The 16104-nt window shown below is 44.7% G+C and overlaps 8 protein-coding genes across 8 annotated transcripts; 4 read left to right on the top strand and 4 right to left on the bottom strand.

Moving 5' to 3' along the window:
• Window positions 1-231: 231 nt before the first annotated feature.
• On the top strand, window positions 232-1629 carry POJ06DRAFT_130795 (pyridoxal phosphate-dependent transferase). The gene is made up of 2 exons (XM_056184358.1): window positions 232-934; window positions 992-1629. Exons 1-2 carry the CDS (start codon window positions 308-310, stop codon window positions 1529-1531), a joined length of 1167 nt encoding a protein of 388 aa, XP_056042656.1. The 5' UTR covers window positions 232-307; the 3' UTR covers window positions 1532-1629.
• POJ06DRAFT_130803 (checkpoint protein Hus1/Mec3) lies at window positions 1536-2962 on the bottom strand. Its single transcript, XM_056184359.1, has 4 exons — window positions 2720-2962; window positions 2537-2654; window positions 1886-2481; window positions 1536-1825 (listed from the first exon to the last, which is right to left on the bottom strand). The coding sequence occupies exons 1-4, from the start codon at window positions 2760-2762 to the stop codon at window positions 1728-1730; spliced, it is 855 nt and encodes a 284-aa protein (XP_056042655.1). The 5' UTR covers window positions 2763-2962; the 3' UTR covers window positions 1536-1727.
• An 86-nt stretch (window positions 2963-3048) lies between these two features.
• POJ06DRAFT_276660 (uncharacterized protein) lies at window positions 3049-4714 on the bottom strand. The gene is made up of 8 exons (XM_056189691.1): window positions 4575-4714; window positions 4360-4520; window positions 4213-4299; window positions 3944-4166; window positions 3650-3888; window positions 3414-3596; window positions 3274-3358; window positions 3049-3222 (listed from the first exon to the last, which is right to left on the bottom strand). Exons 1-8 carry the CDS (start codon window positions 4640-4642, stop codon window positions 3150-3152), a joined length of 1119 nt encoding a protein of 372 aa, XP_056042654.1. The 5' UTR covers window positions 4643-4714; the 3' UTR covers window positions 3049-3149.
• Window positions 4715-4933: 219 nt separating this feature from the next.
• Window positions 4934-6729, top strand: POJ06DRAFT_130739 (actin family). The gene is made up of 6 exons (XM_056184357.1): window positions 4934-5017; window positions 5076-5267; window positions 5323-5521; window positions 5573-5667; window positions 5733-6388; window positions 6442-6729. Exons 1-6 carry the CDS (start codon window positions 4981-4983, stop codon window positions 6505-6507), a joined length of 1245 nt encoding a protein of 414 aa, XP_056042653.1. The 5' UTR covers window positions 4934-4980; the 3' UTR covers window positions 6508-6729.
• Window positions 6730-7669: 940 nt separating this feature from the next.
• POJ06DRAFT_256310 (uncharacterized protein) lies at window positions 7670-8500 on the bottom strand. Its single transcript, XM_056188005.1, has one exon. It carries the CDS (start codon window positions 8073-8075, stop codon window positions 7791-7793), a length of 285 nt encoding a protein of 94 aa, XP_056042652.1. The 5' UTR covers window positions 8076-8500; the 3' UTR covers window positions 7670-7790.
• Window positions 8501-8616: 116 nt separating this feature from the next.
• Window positions 8617-11041, bottom strand: POJ06DRAFT_256309 (MBOAT, membrane-bound O-acyltransferase family-domain-containing protein). Its single transcript, XM_056188004.1, has 8 exons — window positions 10624-11041; window positions 10506-10573; window positions 10096-10434; window positions 9929-10045; window positions 9517-9873; window positions 9140-9463; window positions 8933-9080; window positions 8617-8886 (listed from the first exon to the last, which is right to left on the bottom strand). Exons 1-8 carry the CDS (start codon window positions 10820-10822, stop codon window positions 8780-8782), a joined length of 1659 nt encoding a protein of 552 aa, XP_056042651.1. The 5' UTR covers window positions 10823-11041; the 3' UTR covers window positions 8617-8779.
• A 994-nt stretch (window positions 11042-12035) lies between these two features.
• Window positions 12036-13944, top strand: POJ06DRAFT_256303 (major facilitator superfamily domain-containing protein). Its single transcript, XM_056188003.1, has 3 exons — window positions 12036-12604; window positions 12666-13268; window positions 13321-13944. Exons 1-3 carry the CDS (start codon window positions 12234-12236, stop codon window positions 13814-13816), a joined length of 1470 nt encoding a protein of 489 aa, XP_056042650.1. The 5' UTR covers window positions 12036-12233; the 3' UTR covers window positions 13817-13944.
• Window positions 13945-14168: 224 nt separating this feature from the next.
• POJ06DRAFT_282294 (heme peroxidase) lies at window positions 14169-15336 on the top strand (the record flags this gene model as incomplete). The annotated part of the gene is made up of 6 exons (XM_056190018.1): window positions 14169-14188; window positions 14246-14621; window positions 14675-14784; window positions 14900-14950; window positions 15008-15108; window positions 15164-15336. 6 exons carry the CDS (start codon window positions 14169-14171, stop codon window positions 15334-15336), a joined length of 831 nt encoding a protein of 276 aa, XP_056042649.1.
• Window positions 15337-16104: the final 768 nt, after the last annotated feature.

Below are 16104 nucleotides of genomic sequence, written 5' to 3'. Positions count from 1 at the left end.
ATGGATGGAAGCATTGCGCTCTATTGTACCAGCGCTTTTAGCTACTGCTGTAATTGGCACCGTATAATGTTTGTTCTGGGTGATTGAGCGAGAGCGGACCGCGGATTGCAAGGCACTGGCAAGCAAAGTGGCATCGGATCTCGGCGTTGTCAAAACGTTGGGTCTGGTGCCTTCTAATACAAGTGGTCCTCAACACCTTTAAAGAGTCATCGAACTGACGTCACAATGTCCCCGAGGACATTTTTTTTTCTGAAAAAAATCTCTCGTGCTTGTCGTTCGACCACATTTCTAAACATCGACTGCAATAATGTCAAGAGTGCAGCCACATTATTTTGGCGCCGGTCCAGCTCTCCTTCCGGTCGAGGTTCTCCAGCAGGCGGCTATCGATTTACTCAACTACAAAGACAGCGGTCTAGGTCTAGGAGAGATCTCGCACCGCTCAGCATTAGCTGTCACGGTTGTTGACTCTGCAAAGGCGAATATCAAGCAATTACTCGCCATTCCAGATACATACGAAATCTTTTTCTTGCAAGGCGGCGGTACGGGTGAATTTTCCGCTGTGGTGTACAACCTTCTAGCCTCCTTTGCTCGCAAAACCGGGACGAAGGGCAAGGCCGACTACTTGATCACCGGATCATGGAGCCAGAAGGCCGCCGAGGAAGCAGCTCGGCTTGGTGTCGACGTCAACGTGGCAGTGGATGCGAGGAAAGCGAGTGCCGATGGTAAGAGCTATGGTTCTATCCCAGATCCGTCAACCTGGACTTTGGGAACTGCGGAAGATACCGCCTACGTTTATTATTGCGACAATGAAACTGTCAACGGTATTGAGTTTCCCTATATTCCTAGTGTTCCGGAAGGCGTCGAGCTTGTTGCGGATATGTCGTCAAATATACTCTCAAGAGAATTCGACGTCACCAAGTTCGGTTTGGTCTTTGTGAGTGCTGGATGGTTTTCATGCGCGCGAAGTGACCCCCTAACAATTGCATTGTAGGCTGGTGCTCAGAAGAATATCGGCATGGCGGGAGTTACTGTTTGTATCATCAAGAAGGAACTTCTTACCCATCCTACCGAGGGCGATCTTGTCACTCTCGGTATCCCCCTGGCGCCTCTTGTCCTCGATTTCCCGACTATCGTCAAGAACAACTCGCTTTACAATACTCTCCCTATTTTCAACGTCCACATCGTCAACATGACCACCCAACTACTGATTGACCACGGTGGATTGAAGCACCAAGAAGCTGTCAGTGGCGCCAAGGCTAAAAAGCTGTATGATGCTTTAGACGCGGCGCCTGAGGGTGTGTACCACTGTCTAGTCGAGAATGCTTGCCGCAGTAGGATGAACATTGTCTTTACCGTCCCCGGAGAAGGCAAGGAAAAGGCATTCTTGGATGGTGCCAAGGAGAGGGGTCTGACCGGTCTACAGGGGCACAGAAGTGTTGGCGGAATTCGGATATCAAGCTACAACGCTGTTAGCGACAAGAGCATTGACCTGCTCGTTGACTGGATCAATACGTTCGCAGCCAGCTCTTAGGCACATTGGGATGGTCTTTACAGTCATTATATATTGAAGGGTTTGGGAAAGAGGACTTTTTTACATTTGACGAGCTTGATAAACGTAGCATGAGTAATATTTGTACAATATGTCATTATCCGACTAACGCCAACTCCTACAAAGATACTAACACATTACCTGCACGCAAAGCAACTCTACGGCACGTTCTAACAAGCTATAGAGTCGAACTTGGGATGTAATATGAAACGTAACTATGATCATCCATGCCTGCCAGCAACACATGCAGCATCAACGTATACTGGTCTGATATACCTATAGAAATGGTTAGTATAGGGTCAGGTACAAATCCCACGCGAGAGCAATTCAACTTACAGAATATAATTCGCCTGGACGCGTAACATATTCTCAGCGTATGGAATAGCTCGTCTGCATTTACCACAATGCTAAAAAATTTCTCGTCGTCTACGTCTTCTTGTAACTCATCATCGTCTTCGGGTGAATCTCCATTCAGCATGAGTGTCAAATTTGTCCACTTCGCGTCCACCGTAACGTCGTCATTCTGTATTGATATTCTTAAGTTCCCGGCTCGGTTAGCTGCTATTGTAATATGCTTCGTCAAATTTCGATATCGCTCGCATATTCGTAGTACACTGCGCACATGCCGATATAACTCGAGTGAAACGTCGGGATTAGGAATTGTAGGTTCAGCAATTCCTTCGAGCACATTTTCGCGTATTACTTTAACTGGGATCTCTTGCTTGATTGACGTGTAAGAAGGACTATCTACCGCCACGACTAAATATGGAATTCTTCCTCTTTTTGCCAGTTTTACTTTGACGGTATCACTGCTACTACTGCACGATTTTAGCGCACGGACGAAGTGATCGAGATTCAGTTCCATGTTTATATGATCGTTGTCCAATGATCCTATTTGTATCTCTGAGAATATATCCGCCAGCTCCAAGTGTCTATTCGTATTAGAACTTTGTTTCGTGTGAGATGAGTTTGTTGCACCGCACTTACGCCCAAATCTGAGTAGCACTTTGACCGAGCGACTCTTTGAATGATATTAGAGTGAATCTTCCATCTGTGACTCTTAGCAAGCAGTGCTTCCGTAAAAATGACATGCCATGCAATACAGCTTATAATCCAAGTTAGTAAAGCGACTGACAGTCCAACTATATAAAGAGAGATTATTGATGTCACCTCGTAGTGTATCCGGCTGTTGCATATTTGCTATGAACCGCATATTTAGTCGACTTCCAGTTCGCTGCCAAGTTAGGCAGCAGACTTATTTAGTATCAGGAAGTACTTAGTAGTCTGTGTACTAATTTTAGTTCCGCTCAGAATATTTGGCGTCCTAACGTCCACGCTCTGTAGGGATTAATGTCGTACGCCTGTTGTGCGCATGTATCTCTGTGCGTGTGTGTGCGTGTGTGTGTGTGTGTGTGTTGTGTTTTTTTTTTGTTGCATTGCGCGTAGCTATAGACGCGAACGCGACTTGAAGTTTATTCCTCGCAGTTAAGATGTTTGAAGGCTCTCTGAACATTTGACTATTACAGGACTAGTACCTACGTTCTAGATTGTGGGACTTCTACACTATTCAGTTTATGCACCACTTATAGTTACAGATAAATTATAGAGTGACGTCTTCCTGGCGATAGTGGTCTAATACTAGCCGATACATAAAGCTCGGGGAATAGCCGCCCCTACAAATCATTAGAATTCCATGCGGCTCTCATAAGGTGGAATAAACTCACATGTTGGTAATGCATAGGTCCACTGACTCTGGCGGCACATAATCATACAGAGGATTGACAACATTAACCTTATCCACGAGGCTACCTATTAAGTGTGTTTAAAACTTGTTTGCAACGCAAGGAAGCAGTTTGATTCATACCATCTTCGAACTCCAAAACTTTGCCCGTGTCTCCAACTTCAATAAGGCTCTCGATGTCGAATGGATACATAGGCGACAATTTATATAGCCCAGTACAGACAACTACTGGTGTTCGGTGTACGTTCGCGCATTGGCAAATCATGGTCGCGCCTGCAGACGCCAGAAGTCCTCCGTTTGCCAACACTAACCATATCAGCATAATTTATCCCTCGACATTCCACGGTATTTTGGCCTACCCGCATTCGTGCCTAGTATAACCTTTCCTACTCGTCCCATAATCGAATAAACCATGGCATCGGTGATGACGGTTGTCTCAATTCCGGCACCAGCCAACTTCAACGCGAACTCATGAGTCTTCTCAACGTCATTGGGAAAGACTTCTACAACCAAAACAGTAAACTTCCGCTTCTGCGCAGCCCGCAGTAGAAATTTTAGGACGGTTCTTGAATTTGGAGTAGGTGTAAGGATCGTCTCACTGAGTATTGCAATCAGCCATCAAACATCTGAAGTTAAAATGAGATGGCAAATACTTCTCGTGAATCATTTCCACGCCCATGCCCGCAATGCTTTCGTCTATACTCCTTAACTCATCGATAAGTTCCTGGATACCCTCAATAATATATGGTTTCAAATCCCTCTTAACTGATCTGCTCGTGCCATCACCGAGACCTTGAGACATCCGAGTGGAATCGTATTCATCGTTTGCTGATAGCAGACTAAACATAGACGTAATTAACGGGGAATTTGCGGCGCCTTAACAAGTTAGACTGAGCGACAACTGTGACCGACATATTACTACCGTCGCCAGACTCGGAGTCGTTTGTGTCCTCGGACTCTTCCCGAATTAAGGAAAGGACTCGTCTAATAATATTTCCACATGCAAGCTCTGTGCCGCTGTTAGTATATCCCGCTCCGTTCAGCTCCCTTATGTACAATCCTGGGTCACCTCTTGGTTGTGCACTCTGTAATCGTTTACCGAGTACCTTGATCTGTGTAATTAGCTGATCAATATGCGTCCACCTAGTCGCTGACACGGCTCGCAACAGCAATTGAGCAGTAGCTAGCGCGACATTATATGATCCCTGGATCTGACGTCGCTTGATTTGCCTGCATCATAAATGAGCACTTGCGAAAGCAAATTACGGTTTGACGGTAACTCACGCGACAAATGACTCAATCTGAGTATTTAAATCTTTTTCTTTCGAAATATGTGTACCTACGGTAGACATTGTGTTACCAGTGTATTGCAAGTCGCTTTCTGAAGGATATTAGGTGCTATGTATGATTGGATACGAGCTGCTTGTCGAATTCCCACAAATTTTCTTTAAGTTGATTAAAGTTTCGACCTCCGCGTTCCGACTTCGTGATCTCCGGGTAAGTGGGCAAAGCAGTTCCCAGGCGACTGCGCATATAACATTGTAAACGCAGCATTTACTGCGCGGTTAGTGCTATACTGGCTAGACGGAAGTCGCACAGAGCAATCAAAGGCGCGTGCAGGCAACAGCATGACCAACGCAATCGTTGAACTCATCGCATCGCAGAGCAACTGCATCGGACACAGCAAAGAATGGCGAATGCACCCCCACCAGCCGTATATGGAGGAGGTATTGCGTATTTTGCTGGCGAAACTCATGATAAGAAGAGATTCTTACAATAGTCTAGATGAAATTTCCTCGTTAGTGATTGATCCAGGTAGTTCTTGGACGCGAGTCGGATTCGCAGGTGAAGATACTCCAAAGGTTGTTGTTCCTACATTTTGCGGAAAAGACAGCGACAACATATACGTAGGAGACAATGATCTACATAGTCCAAGGCCCGGCATGGAGATTCTGAGTCCGATGAGTGACGGATGCAGTATGTCACCGCCAAAGAGACTTTTGGGCAGCAACAATTACTGATTCTCATGCAGTCAATGATTGGGAAATGACTGTGAAGATATGGGATTATGCGTTGTCTAGGAGACTGTACACGGAGGCAAAGGATCACCCACTGCTCATCACCGAGCAGACTTGGAATCCGTCCAAGGATCGTGAGAAAGCCGCTGAAGTTGCGTTTGAAGAATTGGGTGTCCCAGCATTTTATCTAGCCAAGGAAGCTGTTTGCTCGGCGTACGTGCAATGTTCACTGTGACTGGTAAAATATGCTAATTATTTACAAAGTTTTGCGTGCGGCAAGCCAACGGCTTTGGTAGTTGATGTTGGTAGTGCTGTCGCCTCAGTGACTCCAGTCATCGACGGCTTAGTTCTGAAAAAGGGTATAGTCTGTCCACAGAGCATTACAATGCAGCAACATGTTAGCTAACTCTGTCGCAACTTCTAGCCACGTTCCATAGTGACATCGCCGGAGACTATATTAACTCACATTTAGCTGGCTTATTCAAATCGAAGAATATCGCGCTCACGCCGCACTTCATGATCGCAAAGAAAACCCCAGTTGAGATTGGTCAGCCTCCGCAGGCAACACTTAAAAGCTTCGATGGTCTAACTGACAGCTTCCTTGAATTTCAACGAGGCCGTATTCTTAACGAGTTCAAAGAGAGCACAAGTGGAGTGTTAGAACAGCCTTACAACGAAGTAATTGCCAATATTCGACCAGCAAGGCCCTTCGAGTTTCCAGACGGCTACAATCTTAATTTTGGGGCCGATAGATATGTCACCACTGAGCCATTGTTTCAACCGCAAGCATATCCACTTCCAGACTCACCTGTTGACTCTAGCCCTCAAGGCATTACAGAACTTATCACCGCTAGCGTTAACGCTTGTGATGTAGATGCGCGTGCGAATTTAGTCAACAATATTGTCTTGATCGGTGGTACTAGTTTGCTCCAAGGTTTTACGGAGCGGACAAATATCGAGTTGAATCAAGCTTTCCCAGGTATGAAAATTAGAATACAAGCCCCAGGAAATTCCTCCGAGAGAAAATATGCTGGATGGATAGGAGGTAGCATTTTGGCCAGTTTGGGAACCTTCCACCAGGTATGAAAGTTTTCTTTCTAATGTTTATAACGTCGCGCTTACGTTTGTTCTAGATGTGGATCGGAAAGAAAGAATATGAAGAAGTCGGTGCGGTTATCGTGGAGAAACGATGCAAGTAAATATTTTATATAGAATTGAATTGAACTGTACGATAATATTTGTATAATGCTTGTAACTGTGGATTTGAACCGGCCATAATGTAAATTTACTTGTATATGTAGCCTCGTCGGGTGGGTCGGGTTGAGAGATTTCAATTCGGGCCCTTATGGATGGTTGTGACCAGTAACGTCGCTTCAAATGTACTCTACCAATACACTTATAACTTCCGCGTTCTTACATCCAATATGGAAGACAAAAAAGTTTTCACTATATGTAGTGTTCTGCTTCGGGGTGCGCAGATAACAGTAGGCATTGCTGTGGTTTTCCTTTCGATCCTGCAAATTGAGGACCTAATTGAGTCGAACCCGCTATTCGCTAGATCCGCAGTCTTTCATTCGAGCGGTCTCGATGTCTGCGCACTGTCTCTGATTGCTATGGTAGGTTCAATGGTCCAAAGATATCAATGAGGATAAAGACTGATGTTCACGGTCAGGGAATACTTAGTGCTGTCATTGCCTGTTTCTTACTTTTTGCTTGCCTTTCGACGCGTTTGGAAAAACAGCTTCGAATTTATGTGCGGCCATACAGACTTATTGTCGCAGATATCTTATTTCTGGTTTGTTGGGCGTTTTCAATGCCCATGCTGGTTATTGAATATCCCGATAGAAGTCAAAACTTCATCACATATAAACTATTACTTGCGTCTTGCGTGGTCAGCCTGTTAGTACTGACAATGACCTTTCTTTAATGGATACTGCTAATTTCTGTAGAATATCTTGGAGCACATCGACCGGTTTGGATTGCTGCCAATTTGGGGATTTACTGACTACTGAATATCCGGATGCAGTTGACGAGGACGCGACCGTAATTCCACAGTCAACTATATCTGGGTTGGAAGAAGGAACGCTTCGATTGGCACCTGAAAAGTTCGAAACACTAAAACCAGAAAATGCTCTAGTGAGAAAGAACGTTGCATATTTATGGTGATCCAGCAGTCGGCATGGAAGTGGTCATTGCCGCCGGGCTCAAAATCAGCGCTTTTTTCAGTTGTATAGATTTATGCGAGGAAATCGCACTTCAAAAACGGTCCTATACTGTATCCTCTCAAGAACTTGTTTCAGCTCCAACCAGGTTTTCCCGAATATTAAGTTGATGATTCACGCTGCTAGTTCAGAATGCTAATCCATAATATATTGACAACTAATGACACACTTTGGTTGAAAAAAAGTTCTGCAACTGCCTAATGTACACGAGAATTCTCATATCCAATACACTACAATATTTCATATCTCCATATGCCCATCTAAAATCCACGTCCTCCCCGTCCGCGGCCACCGCGTCCGCCTCTACCGCCTCGCCCTCCTCTGGGGCCGCCCCGCGCCAGCGCCCCACCACGCGCTTTCGATCCTGGCTCCCCTCGTTTCTTGTTTTTAGGCTTTGGTGCGTCATCAACCAGTAAGGTGTCCAACGGCAGCGAGTCGGGTAAAATGAAATAGCGAATGTTGTTGCCTCGAATGTTAATATAGTCGAGGGATATCGGATCTCGGTCCTTGACAGTCATTTTCACCGTTTTTAGAGTCGTATTCATCGTAGGTGCAACAGATACTATTGTTCCCGAAACAATTGTACCTGAGAATCAGTTAGCATTGGTAAATGAAAGCTGCACACCGATAGCGTGACCCCTTGAATGGTCATATTGGCATCCATAGATCTCGAGGGGTATCAAACAAACACTCATAACCTACCATTCTTTAGCTCTATCTGAACTGTCTCAGACGTCAGCTTCATAAGAAACCTAAATGTGTCAGTAATACATCTCAATGGTAGATATTATGATTATCCTCCTGATGGTTGACAGGTGATCAATATGCATTCACAGACAAAACTTACCGAACCAATTTCATTTTGATCCTTGTCAATTAAAGCTGGTAGTGAATATATATGCCAAACAGTATCACGGGGCTCGATCTATGTACCTCTTCTTTGTAGTCACAAAATGTTTTTCGGTGTACATTGGCAGATTTCATTTACAACGCTCCCATCCTCATTTTCACCCCAACCCTAACACAAGCACTCTAGTGCCTTTCTTTACCTTATAAGATTAATGGTCTGGTAGCCTCAGTATACGTGTATGATTGCGCAAAGACGAAATCCATCAATTCATAATGATTCAGACTCTATTTACATCCGTGCCTCTAGGGACAAAGCTATACACGACATGACTCTCAATGCTATTAAAAACAATTTATTACAGCACCAACCATGGCCATCGGACCTACGTAGTCGCCGTGCTCAACATCTCAAATTGATGCCCCGTCTTGCCTCTTGAGCTCGTACCTCGAACATGACTTGGACTCCCACGAATAGACAGGCCGATGTGAAAAGGAAATATGGAATCCCTTCTAATGTCAGTATCCCGCGAGTAAACAAATAAAGAATTCATACCAGTCCAAGACCTAAATATATCCCGAAGCATATCTCTCAGTCCATCAAGGCCAACTGCAAATCCTACGAGGTTGGCTAACATCATCATGTAAATAATCGCCACTGCACCAATCGCGCACATATGTCGATATATTGGCTTAGTCCCCCACTGAGGATGGTTAGCACATCTAGCACAACGGCTTCATATCGAAAATTTCTAGCGCTCACTTTTTTAGCTGGGAAAATCAGCTTTGCCGCAACTTCTGGGATAACAAATAAGGTAATGAGCCATCCCCAAGCCAACAACCGTAATTGAATGTCATGCCAAACTGCGACAAAGGTAAATACGATAAGCATGTTGCGAATTGGGTGCTTGGAACCTCCAATGGGAATATAGAGGTACCGAGTAACCCATCTATTGTAACTCCTGTGCCATGATCGCCAAAATGCCGAGGCTGAGTAGTTGTTGCTCATGCACCGCACCATGTTGTCGGGAGGATCAATTTCATCTAGTAGTGCCCAGAGCCGGAAGAATCGCCACGGAATTAAGAGCTAGATATATGTGTGAATAATGATCTTGACAAGTGAGAGCGCATCGTACTCACCTTAAGCCAAATGGCCTTCAGATTAAAGAATCCCACCATGCTAATCTGCAACGGAGAGAGGCCTTCCCACACTCCGGCACCTGATAATGCCACGACATACATATAATGTAGCAACCATTCCATAACCAGAATGCAGAACAAGACCCGTAGGCCATAGAGCAAGGTTCTCTTGGGGCTAACAGAAGGTAGTGGATGTTTCGACTGATAAATAAAGTCGTTAAACGTTAAAATGGGCCCGGCAATGTAGAGAGGCGTGTAGACCAAGTATGCAAGGTAATTGAAAAACGTATAGTCCGCTTTTGGCGGTCCAACGTTGATCCGGTCGGCTTCCGAAATTGAGTCATCAAGTTGCTTCTTCTGTACTCATTAGTATCGCTATAAACCTGGAGCCAACAGTTCCTGCTTTACCCACCTCAATGTCATTGGGATTATCTACACTCTCATACCAGTCGTGATTGTAACTAATCATACGTAATACTGAAAAATTGAAATTCACATCCCATCTCGGCAACAGACCAGAGTACCCATCCTGCAAATTATGGTTAGCATTGCCGACCAACATGGAAATCATTTGCATACCAGAATGGCAAGGCCAGGAACTAGGGATCCAAACTTATATCCCTCGTACCACTCATTGAGGAACAGTATTATAATATTGAAGGTCCACGTAACCACCATACCTGTTCTTTTCTTTAACAATTTTGAAATCAGAAAATTCACTAAATATATCGCCAAAATCTTGAGAGTGCTGAAACCGTGCAAGACAGCCAAGAATATTGCAGCAAACCCAACATCAAACACACGTCGTTGAATCCCTAGGGCATTAGCAATCCGTCTTAAGATATAATGCAGTATCACGGTTGCCGCCAGGATGGGCAACTTATTTCTAAATCCTGAGTATTGAGCATCAGAATTATCCTAAATAGATGGATTATCTTAGTATTTGCACCACTGGTGCCATTCAAACCAGGAGATCGATGATGACTCACCACTTTCCTTCCGAATATCCAGCCTTGCTCTAGTCGATCTTCGAACAAATGATAATTAACGCTCTTTTCTGTCTCATGATCAGTCAATACACAGCGTCTAAATACTGTCCGCACCTACCGTTGCTCGCGCTCATAGCCGCCAAGAACATTTGTGGTACAACGGTTATAAAGACAACATAGTAGACAAAGAACTCTGGTGTCCACCATCTCGATTGCGTCGCGTTTTTCTTATTCTGGTTCAATTTCTCTTGTGACTCAGGTATCAATCGCGTGTCTAAAACGTCGAGAGAAAACAAGTACAATGGATTCGTCATCATAGATAAGCTCGTTCAGCTCGGGCCGATTAGAGGAGCAAATCGACCACTACGACCGCGCCTGCACTCTGTGAATTACCCGAACTAGCGACTAGCGATTACCAAGCAATTAAATTGAACACTTTGGTAAAATCATACAACTGAACTTGAATAACGCTGTGGTGTGTACCATTTGCGTCGGCGAATATATTGCTGTCCCGGATGCTCTACAGGACACGGGAGGTAACGTTTGCTTCACGAACTGTGCGGCTCAGACTGGCCACGAGGCGTGTGCCTAATTCTTAATTTAGTTTGGGCGTTGCATTTACGTCTGGCCTGGGGAAGTTTTGCCCAATTTGACACTGAGGAAATTATTTTCAAAGTGTTCGCCTTGGCATTGAATGTAACCGTACGTAGCAGTCAGGCCTTTTTGCAATGCAACTGGGACTAAGTCGTTCTGTGCAAACAGCGGCTTAGAATCTCGAAATCGCAACTTTCAGATATGTGAGCAAGCAACCATGCGTAAAGTGTACATACATATATTATACATATATACAATATACAATATACAATATAATATGCCCTACTCACTTGAATCTCAGAAACGTTGGTAGTTAAACGGTGCACGCAACAGTGAAAGTAAATCATCAGGCGTAAAATCTGCATAGTCGATTTGTCTACACTGTTCCGTCACAAGCGAGCGACTTAGCATTCAACTATCGAGATTTGCCGACGAGTAATCAAGCACGAGCGGAGTAGGTAGTCTGCTTCGAGTGCGCGGCCATAGGAGGAATAACTGAACTTCATTGTCTCATTGATTCTTAATCCATTCCCAAGTATTGTAGTATCATCGCTCGGCAATGAAATTCACGTTCAACAATCATCTTTTGTCTATTGACGTCCATATTGCATCGATAGAGATTATAGTTTTGTAAGGGATTTTTTCGGCTCTGTAATAGACCACGACCAAGTGCGACCATTCTAGCTTATTCGACCCGATTAATCACGTGCTTCGACATATTATTATTTTAACCGAATCGGACCTACGTCGGCCCAATACAATCTTAAGCCCGGTATTTCCGAATCTCCGAGCTAACTGCGGATTTAGAGCTTCGCAATGGCTGATATATGCGTTATTCGATAAATGTTTCTTACGAATAGGCCATAACTCCGAATTCTCAGCGCCATCTTTGTGTTATCGGCTCGATTTACGGTGCAAGCGATTCTACATAAATATGATGCCATCCCATGCCGGGATGGAACTTGGCGGTTAAAGTGACATGCTGGCAGCCTCCAATATCAGTAAAGAGATCAAGCATACATCTGTATATATATTATAGTCTTGTAGTTCCAAAAGCGGATCAGGGAGGCAGAGTGGAGTCCACCATACAGATTGACGTCAGTCTGTCTAAATAGATACGTGTTTCGGGTCAGCATGAGCATCTTCACAAGATTTACCGAAGAGATCGGTATTTTGACTCTCATACATGCTTCCTTTGATATTCATCTATTATGTTTCCAACGCTTTATTCGTATGTTTGCCTATGGCCAGGTGACGATCATTTTGGCGCTCTTCTTTGAAGCTTTGGGCATACAGCAGGACAAGACTGGATTGTTTATGACTAGCACGCTTTTGGGAGATGTCGTCATCTCATTCTTTTTGACATTAGTGGCAGATAGGATTGGAAGGAGGAAGATCTTGGCTGCTGGTGCCATTCTGATGTGCATGTCGGGAATAACGTTCTCATATTCCAACAATTATTGGATACTATTAGCTGCTGCAATTATTGGCGTCATATCCCCAAGGTGCGGCCCTACCTGCTTTATATATGCTTTGAGTTAATCAATTGCTGACTGTCGACAATAGTGGGAATGAAATCGGCCCTTTCAGGGCCGTTGAAGAGTCGACCATGGCGCACTTGGCCGACCTAAAGGATAGGTCGGATTTGTATGCTTGGTACAGTTTATTGGGCAGTCTAGGAGCGGCATTAGGAACTATTACTAGCGGTTGGGTTGTTGAGAAGTTACAGGAAGATTACTCCTGGTCGGTCCTCAGCTCCTACAGGGTAATATTCGTCTTCTATAGTATTATCGCTGTTCTCAAATTTGTCGCATCGATCATGTTGTCGCCAATGACGGAATTAGAACTAGTTCCTTCTGAACCAAAGGCTGATCCAACTTTGGCGGCTGAAAGGGGAGCCTCCTCTAGGGCATATGATGGCCAAGGAGATTCGTACGCCATGCGTCCTCTAGCCAAAGCCAATGAGAGCACAGATAGTCTTACAGAAAATAACGATGATGAAAGAGAGATTTTGGAAGAAATGAGTCAATATTCGGCTCAAAAGAAGCGACCGAAATGGCTGTTTTGGGTTGACTACTTGCCGCAACTTACTCCTCATTCACGAAAGGTGGTTGTGCAGCTTGTACTCCTATTTTCATTAGATTCATTTGGATCTGGAATCGCTACCCAGTAAGTATATTAACTAGTTGATGGAGTACGCTGTGTATTCTAACCCATCCAGATCCTGGCTGTCGTATTATTTTGCAGATCGATTCAGTGTGAAAGAAGGCGCGCTCGGAACCCTATTGTTTATAACAAATTTAATCTCGGCGGCATCATCTATAGTTGCTTCGTCAATCTCTAAGCGCCTGGGACCAATCATTACTATGGTCGCCACACATTTGCCGTCGTCGATTGTCTTGGCAGTCTTGGGTGTCCCATCTAACAAGAACATCGCAATGATATTACTCATTGCGCGATCTTGTACTGCGTCTATGGATGTCGCACCTCGACAGGCGTTTTTGAGCTCAATTGTAACAAAGGAAGAACGAACAGGAGTTATGGGCGTGGTCAATGTGGTACGCACTCTTGCACAGTCCGGAGGTCCCGGACTAATGGGAAAATTTGCATCAATCAATATGATGCCTATCGGTTTTTTGATTGCTGGTCTATGTAAGGGGACCTATGACCTTGGAATCTTGGTTTCCTTTTTGGGTGCTCAACTTCACCAAAAGTAGGCCGAAAGTATCCAAACTGGCGCATGGTGGGGTTGTCACGTGTGCCATGCATTGACATGAATAGTTTATATCTACAGAGGCTCTGTATAAACCAAGTCAGATTGTTTAATCCATAATTGAATTCCAAATTATTGATCTTGAAACCATCTGATCGTAGTTCAATCACGTCGAACTAATCCTAACTTATATTAATTACGTGACTAAATCGAGCGTTCTGCTGGGTTAGGGCATAATGGTCGACAGCCTCGGTCCCCCACATTCGGTCTGTGCGGGGTCCACGAGTGGCACGACATAAGCTCGATAGTCCCACTAGAATCAGTCTCTTGATACGGCTTGTAGTATATCCACAATCATGACTGCAGGTGACTATAGGTATGATATGTGCCATATTATGATATTACTACCACTTCGCCTCTGACATTCGTTCAGCGCCGTCCGAGAGGCAATCAAGAAGACGATTCCGCAGTCGTCCTATGATGATGGTAGCGCCGGTCCCGTCCTAGTCCGGCTTGCATGGCATGCTTCCGGAACGTATGACAAGAAGTCAGGAACTGGCGGGTCGAATGGTGCGACCATGAGATATAAATTAGAAGCCAGTGATGAAGCGAACAACGGTCTCGGATATGCCCAGAAGTTTCTCGAACCTATAAAGCAACAATTTCCGTGGATTTCGTACGCTGATTTGTGGACCCTTGCCGGTGTTGTGGCGATTGAATACATGAGCGGCCCCAAGGTGGATTGGAAACCAGGAAGGGTCGACGATGTTGATGAGCAGTACGTACCACCGAATGGACGCCTGCCAGACGTATGTGATCCTGATAGAAGTCGCAGAGAGTACGAGTGTTGTAACTGTTATAGGCTACTCAGGGAGAAGACCATATACGCTCAATTTTCTATAGAATGGGATTTAATGATCAAGAAATTGTGGCCTTGTCAGGTGCGCATAATCTCGGCAGATGTCACGGTACGTTGTAGAGAATTGTTCATGTCGATTAGCACGGAAGGACTAACTTGTTGCAACAGCAGATCGAAGGTATCAAGGATAGAAAATAGCTGACATTCGATATGTTAACAATATAATAGTGGCTTTGAAGGGCCATGGGTTCCCAATCCTACACGGTTTAGCAACACTTAGTAAGTTTGCCAACTGTATGAAATCTGTACTCGGACATGCACTAACCTTCGCGACAGTTTTAAATTACTTCTATCTTCACAGTGGTACAAGAGAAAGAACAGCGTCGGAGTGGAGCAATATAATGATGAGGACAATGAGCTTATGATGCTGCCAACAGGCGAGTGCATGAACGGGTAAAGTTGTGTAACTTGCGCTAATAGAATTTGTTATAGATATGGCATTAGTTAAAGATCCGAAATTCAGAGTTTGGGTAGAGAAGTATGCTGATGATAAAGACCTATTCTACAGAGACTTCGCTGCAGCTTTCGGAAAGCTGCTTGAGCTGGGAGTTATCCGAGGTCCGGAAGGCAAGGCATTCAGACAGTATGCTCGTGCAAAACTATAGAGGTGCTGTCCAGTTGGTCCTCATTGATGTATCTGACAGCCATCGTAGCATATAGACTGGACGGAACTCTCATACGGGAAAATCTCCGATCAAGCTTCCACTGAGTATTGACAGTTATATTATTGTAGCTGAGTAAGTGCAGTGCGTGGGACTGATTGGAGAGCGCAATGTTTATGGTTTCAAAAAAGGGAATTTGTTGCCATTCGGCTGATTTCTAAGTTTGTCAAATTCTTGTGTAACTGCAGCGTCTTTGACGCAGCACAAAAACATCGACCGTAAGTGCGTCTGAAAGCGATGAATCTCAGTTCGTAGCTCGATGGCCCAACTTATTACACGCATGGTTACTTCCTTGATTGTCCTCCATCACATTCCCTTTAATACGGAGCTGCAATTTTCGAAACCCGCACATCTCTTGCAACCAAAGCCGACAACGTCCCTTTGGAGAAAAAGTCGGGACATTTGGGGAGAAATAGTCAAGAATAAATCGCTGAGAGGACATGAGGTGGCTGTAAATATTCACATCGTGCTGACGGGGTTCTACTGGGCATTGTCCTGCCTATATTACTGAATTTTTTACTAAATTTTGACGGTCTAACTAAGTCGTTTGTTCCTTATGATGTTAGTGCTGATGCGCGGCTGCTCGGCATGTCGGCTGCTCGCCATTGTGTGGCTCGGCTGGGGCATGCTTTGCGTCATGATGTCCAATGTTCCGAGCAGCCGCACGACGGAAAATCGCGGACTTTAAAGTATAATCTGCGGTAAAGGCAT

The sequence above is a fragment of the Lipomyces tetrasporus genome (genome assembly GCF_029532465.1).
Source record: "Lipomyces tetrasporus strain NRRL Y-64009 chromosome Unknown POJ06scaffold_7, whole genome shotgun sequence".
NCBI lineage: Eukaryota > Fungi > Ascomycota > Lipomycetes > Lipomycetales > Lipomycetaceae > Lipomyces > Lipomyces tetrasporus.
The sequence above is the reverse complement of the archived record's forward strand: the minus strand, read 5'-3'. Positions and strand labels throughout refer to the sequence as shown.

Coding starts and splice junctions, on each gene's coding strand:
- POJ06DRAFT_130795 (XM_056184358.1), top strand. CDS start 308: ATGTCAAGAGTGCAGCCACATTATTTTGGCGCCGGTCCAGCTCTCCTT. Junction 935..991: donor CCAAGTTCGGTTTGGTCTTT/GTGAGTGCTGGA, acceptor ATTGCATTGTAG/GCTGGTGCTCAGAAGAATAT.
- POJ06DRAFT_130803 (XM_056184359.1), bottom strand. CDS start 2,762: ATGCGGTTCATAGCAAATATGCAACAGCCGGATACACTACGAG. Junction 2,655..2,719: donor ACAGCCGGATACACTACGAG/GTGACATCAATA, acceptor TTGGATTATAAG/CTGTATTGCATGGCATGTCA. Junction 1,826..1,885: donor GTCCAGGCGAATTATATTCT/GTAAGTTGAATT, acceptor CCATTTCTATAG/GTATATCAGACCAGTATACG.
- POJ06DRAFT_276660 (XM_056189691.1), bottom strand. CDS start 4,642: ATGTCTACCGTAGGTACACATATTTCGAAAGAAAAAGATTTAAATACT. Junction 3,597..3,649: donor TATACTAGGCACGAATGCGG/GTAGGCCAAAAT, acceptor TGATATGGTTAG/TGTTGGCAAACGGAGGACTT. Junction 3,359..3,413: donor AGTTTTGGAGTTCGAAGATG/GTATGAATCAAA, acceptor CACACTTAATAG/GTAGCCTCGTGGATAAGGTT.
- POJ06DRAFT_130739 (XM_056184357.1), top strand. CDS start 4,981: ATGGCGAATGCACCCCCACCAGCCGTATATGGAGGAG. Junction 5,018..5,075: donor ACCAGCCGTATATGGAGGAG/GTATTGCGTATT, acceptor ACAATAGTCTAG/ATGAAATTTCCTCGTTAGTG. Junction 5,522..5,572: donor AAGGAAGCTGTTTGCTCGGC/GTACGTGCAATG, acceptor TTATTTACAAAG/TTTTGCGTGCGGCAAGCCAA.
- POJ06DRAFT_256310 (XM_056188005.1), bottom strand. CDS start 8,075: ATGAATACGACTCTAAAAACGGTGAAAATGACTGTCAAGGACCGAGAT.
- POJ06DRAFT_256309 (XM_056188004.1), bottom strand. CDS start 10,822: ATGATGACGAATCCATTGTACTTGTTTTCTCTCGACGTTTTAGACACG. Junction 9,874..9,928: donor ATAATCCCAATGACATTGAG/GTGGGTAAAGCA, acceptor TAATGAGTACAG/AAGAAGCAACTTGATGACTC. Junction 8,887..8,932: donor TATATTTAGGTCTTGGACTG/GTATGAATTCTT, acceptor TGACATTAGAAG/GGATTCCATATTTCCTTTTC.
- POJ06DRAFT_256303 (XM_056188003.1), top strand. CDS start 12,234: ATGAGCATCTTCACAAGATTTACCGAAGAGATCGGTATTTTGACTCTC. Junction 12,605..12,665: donor ATTGGCGTCATATCCCCAAG/GTGCGGCCCTAC, acceptor TGTCGACAATAG/TGGGAATGAAATCGGCCCTT. Junction 13,269..13,320: donor GGATCTGGAATCGCTACCCA/GTAAGTATATTA, acceptor TAACCCATCCAG/ATCCTGGCTGTCGTATTATT.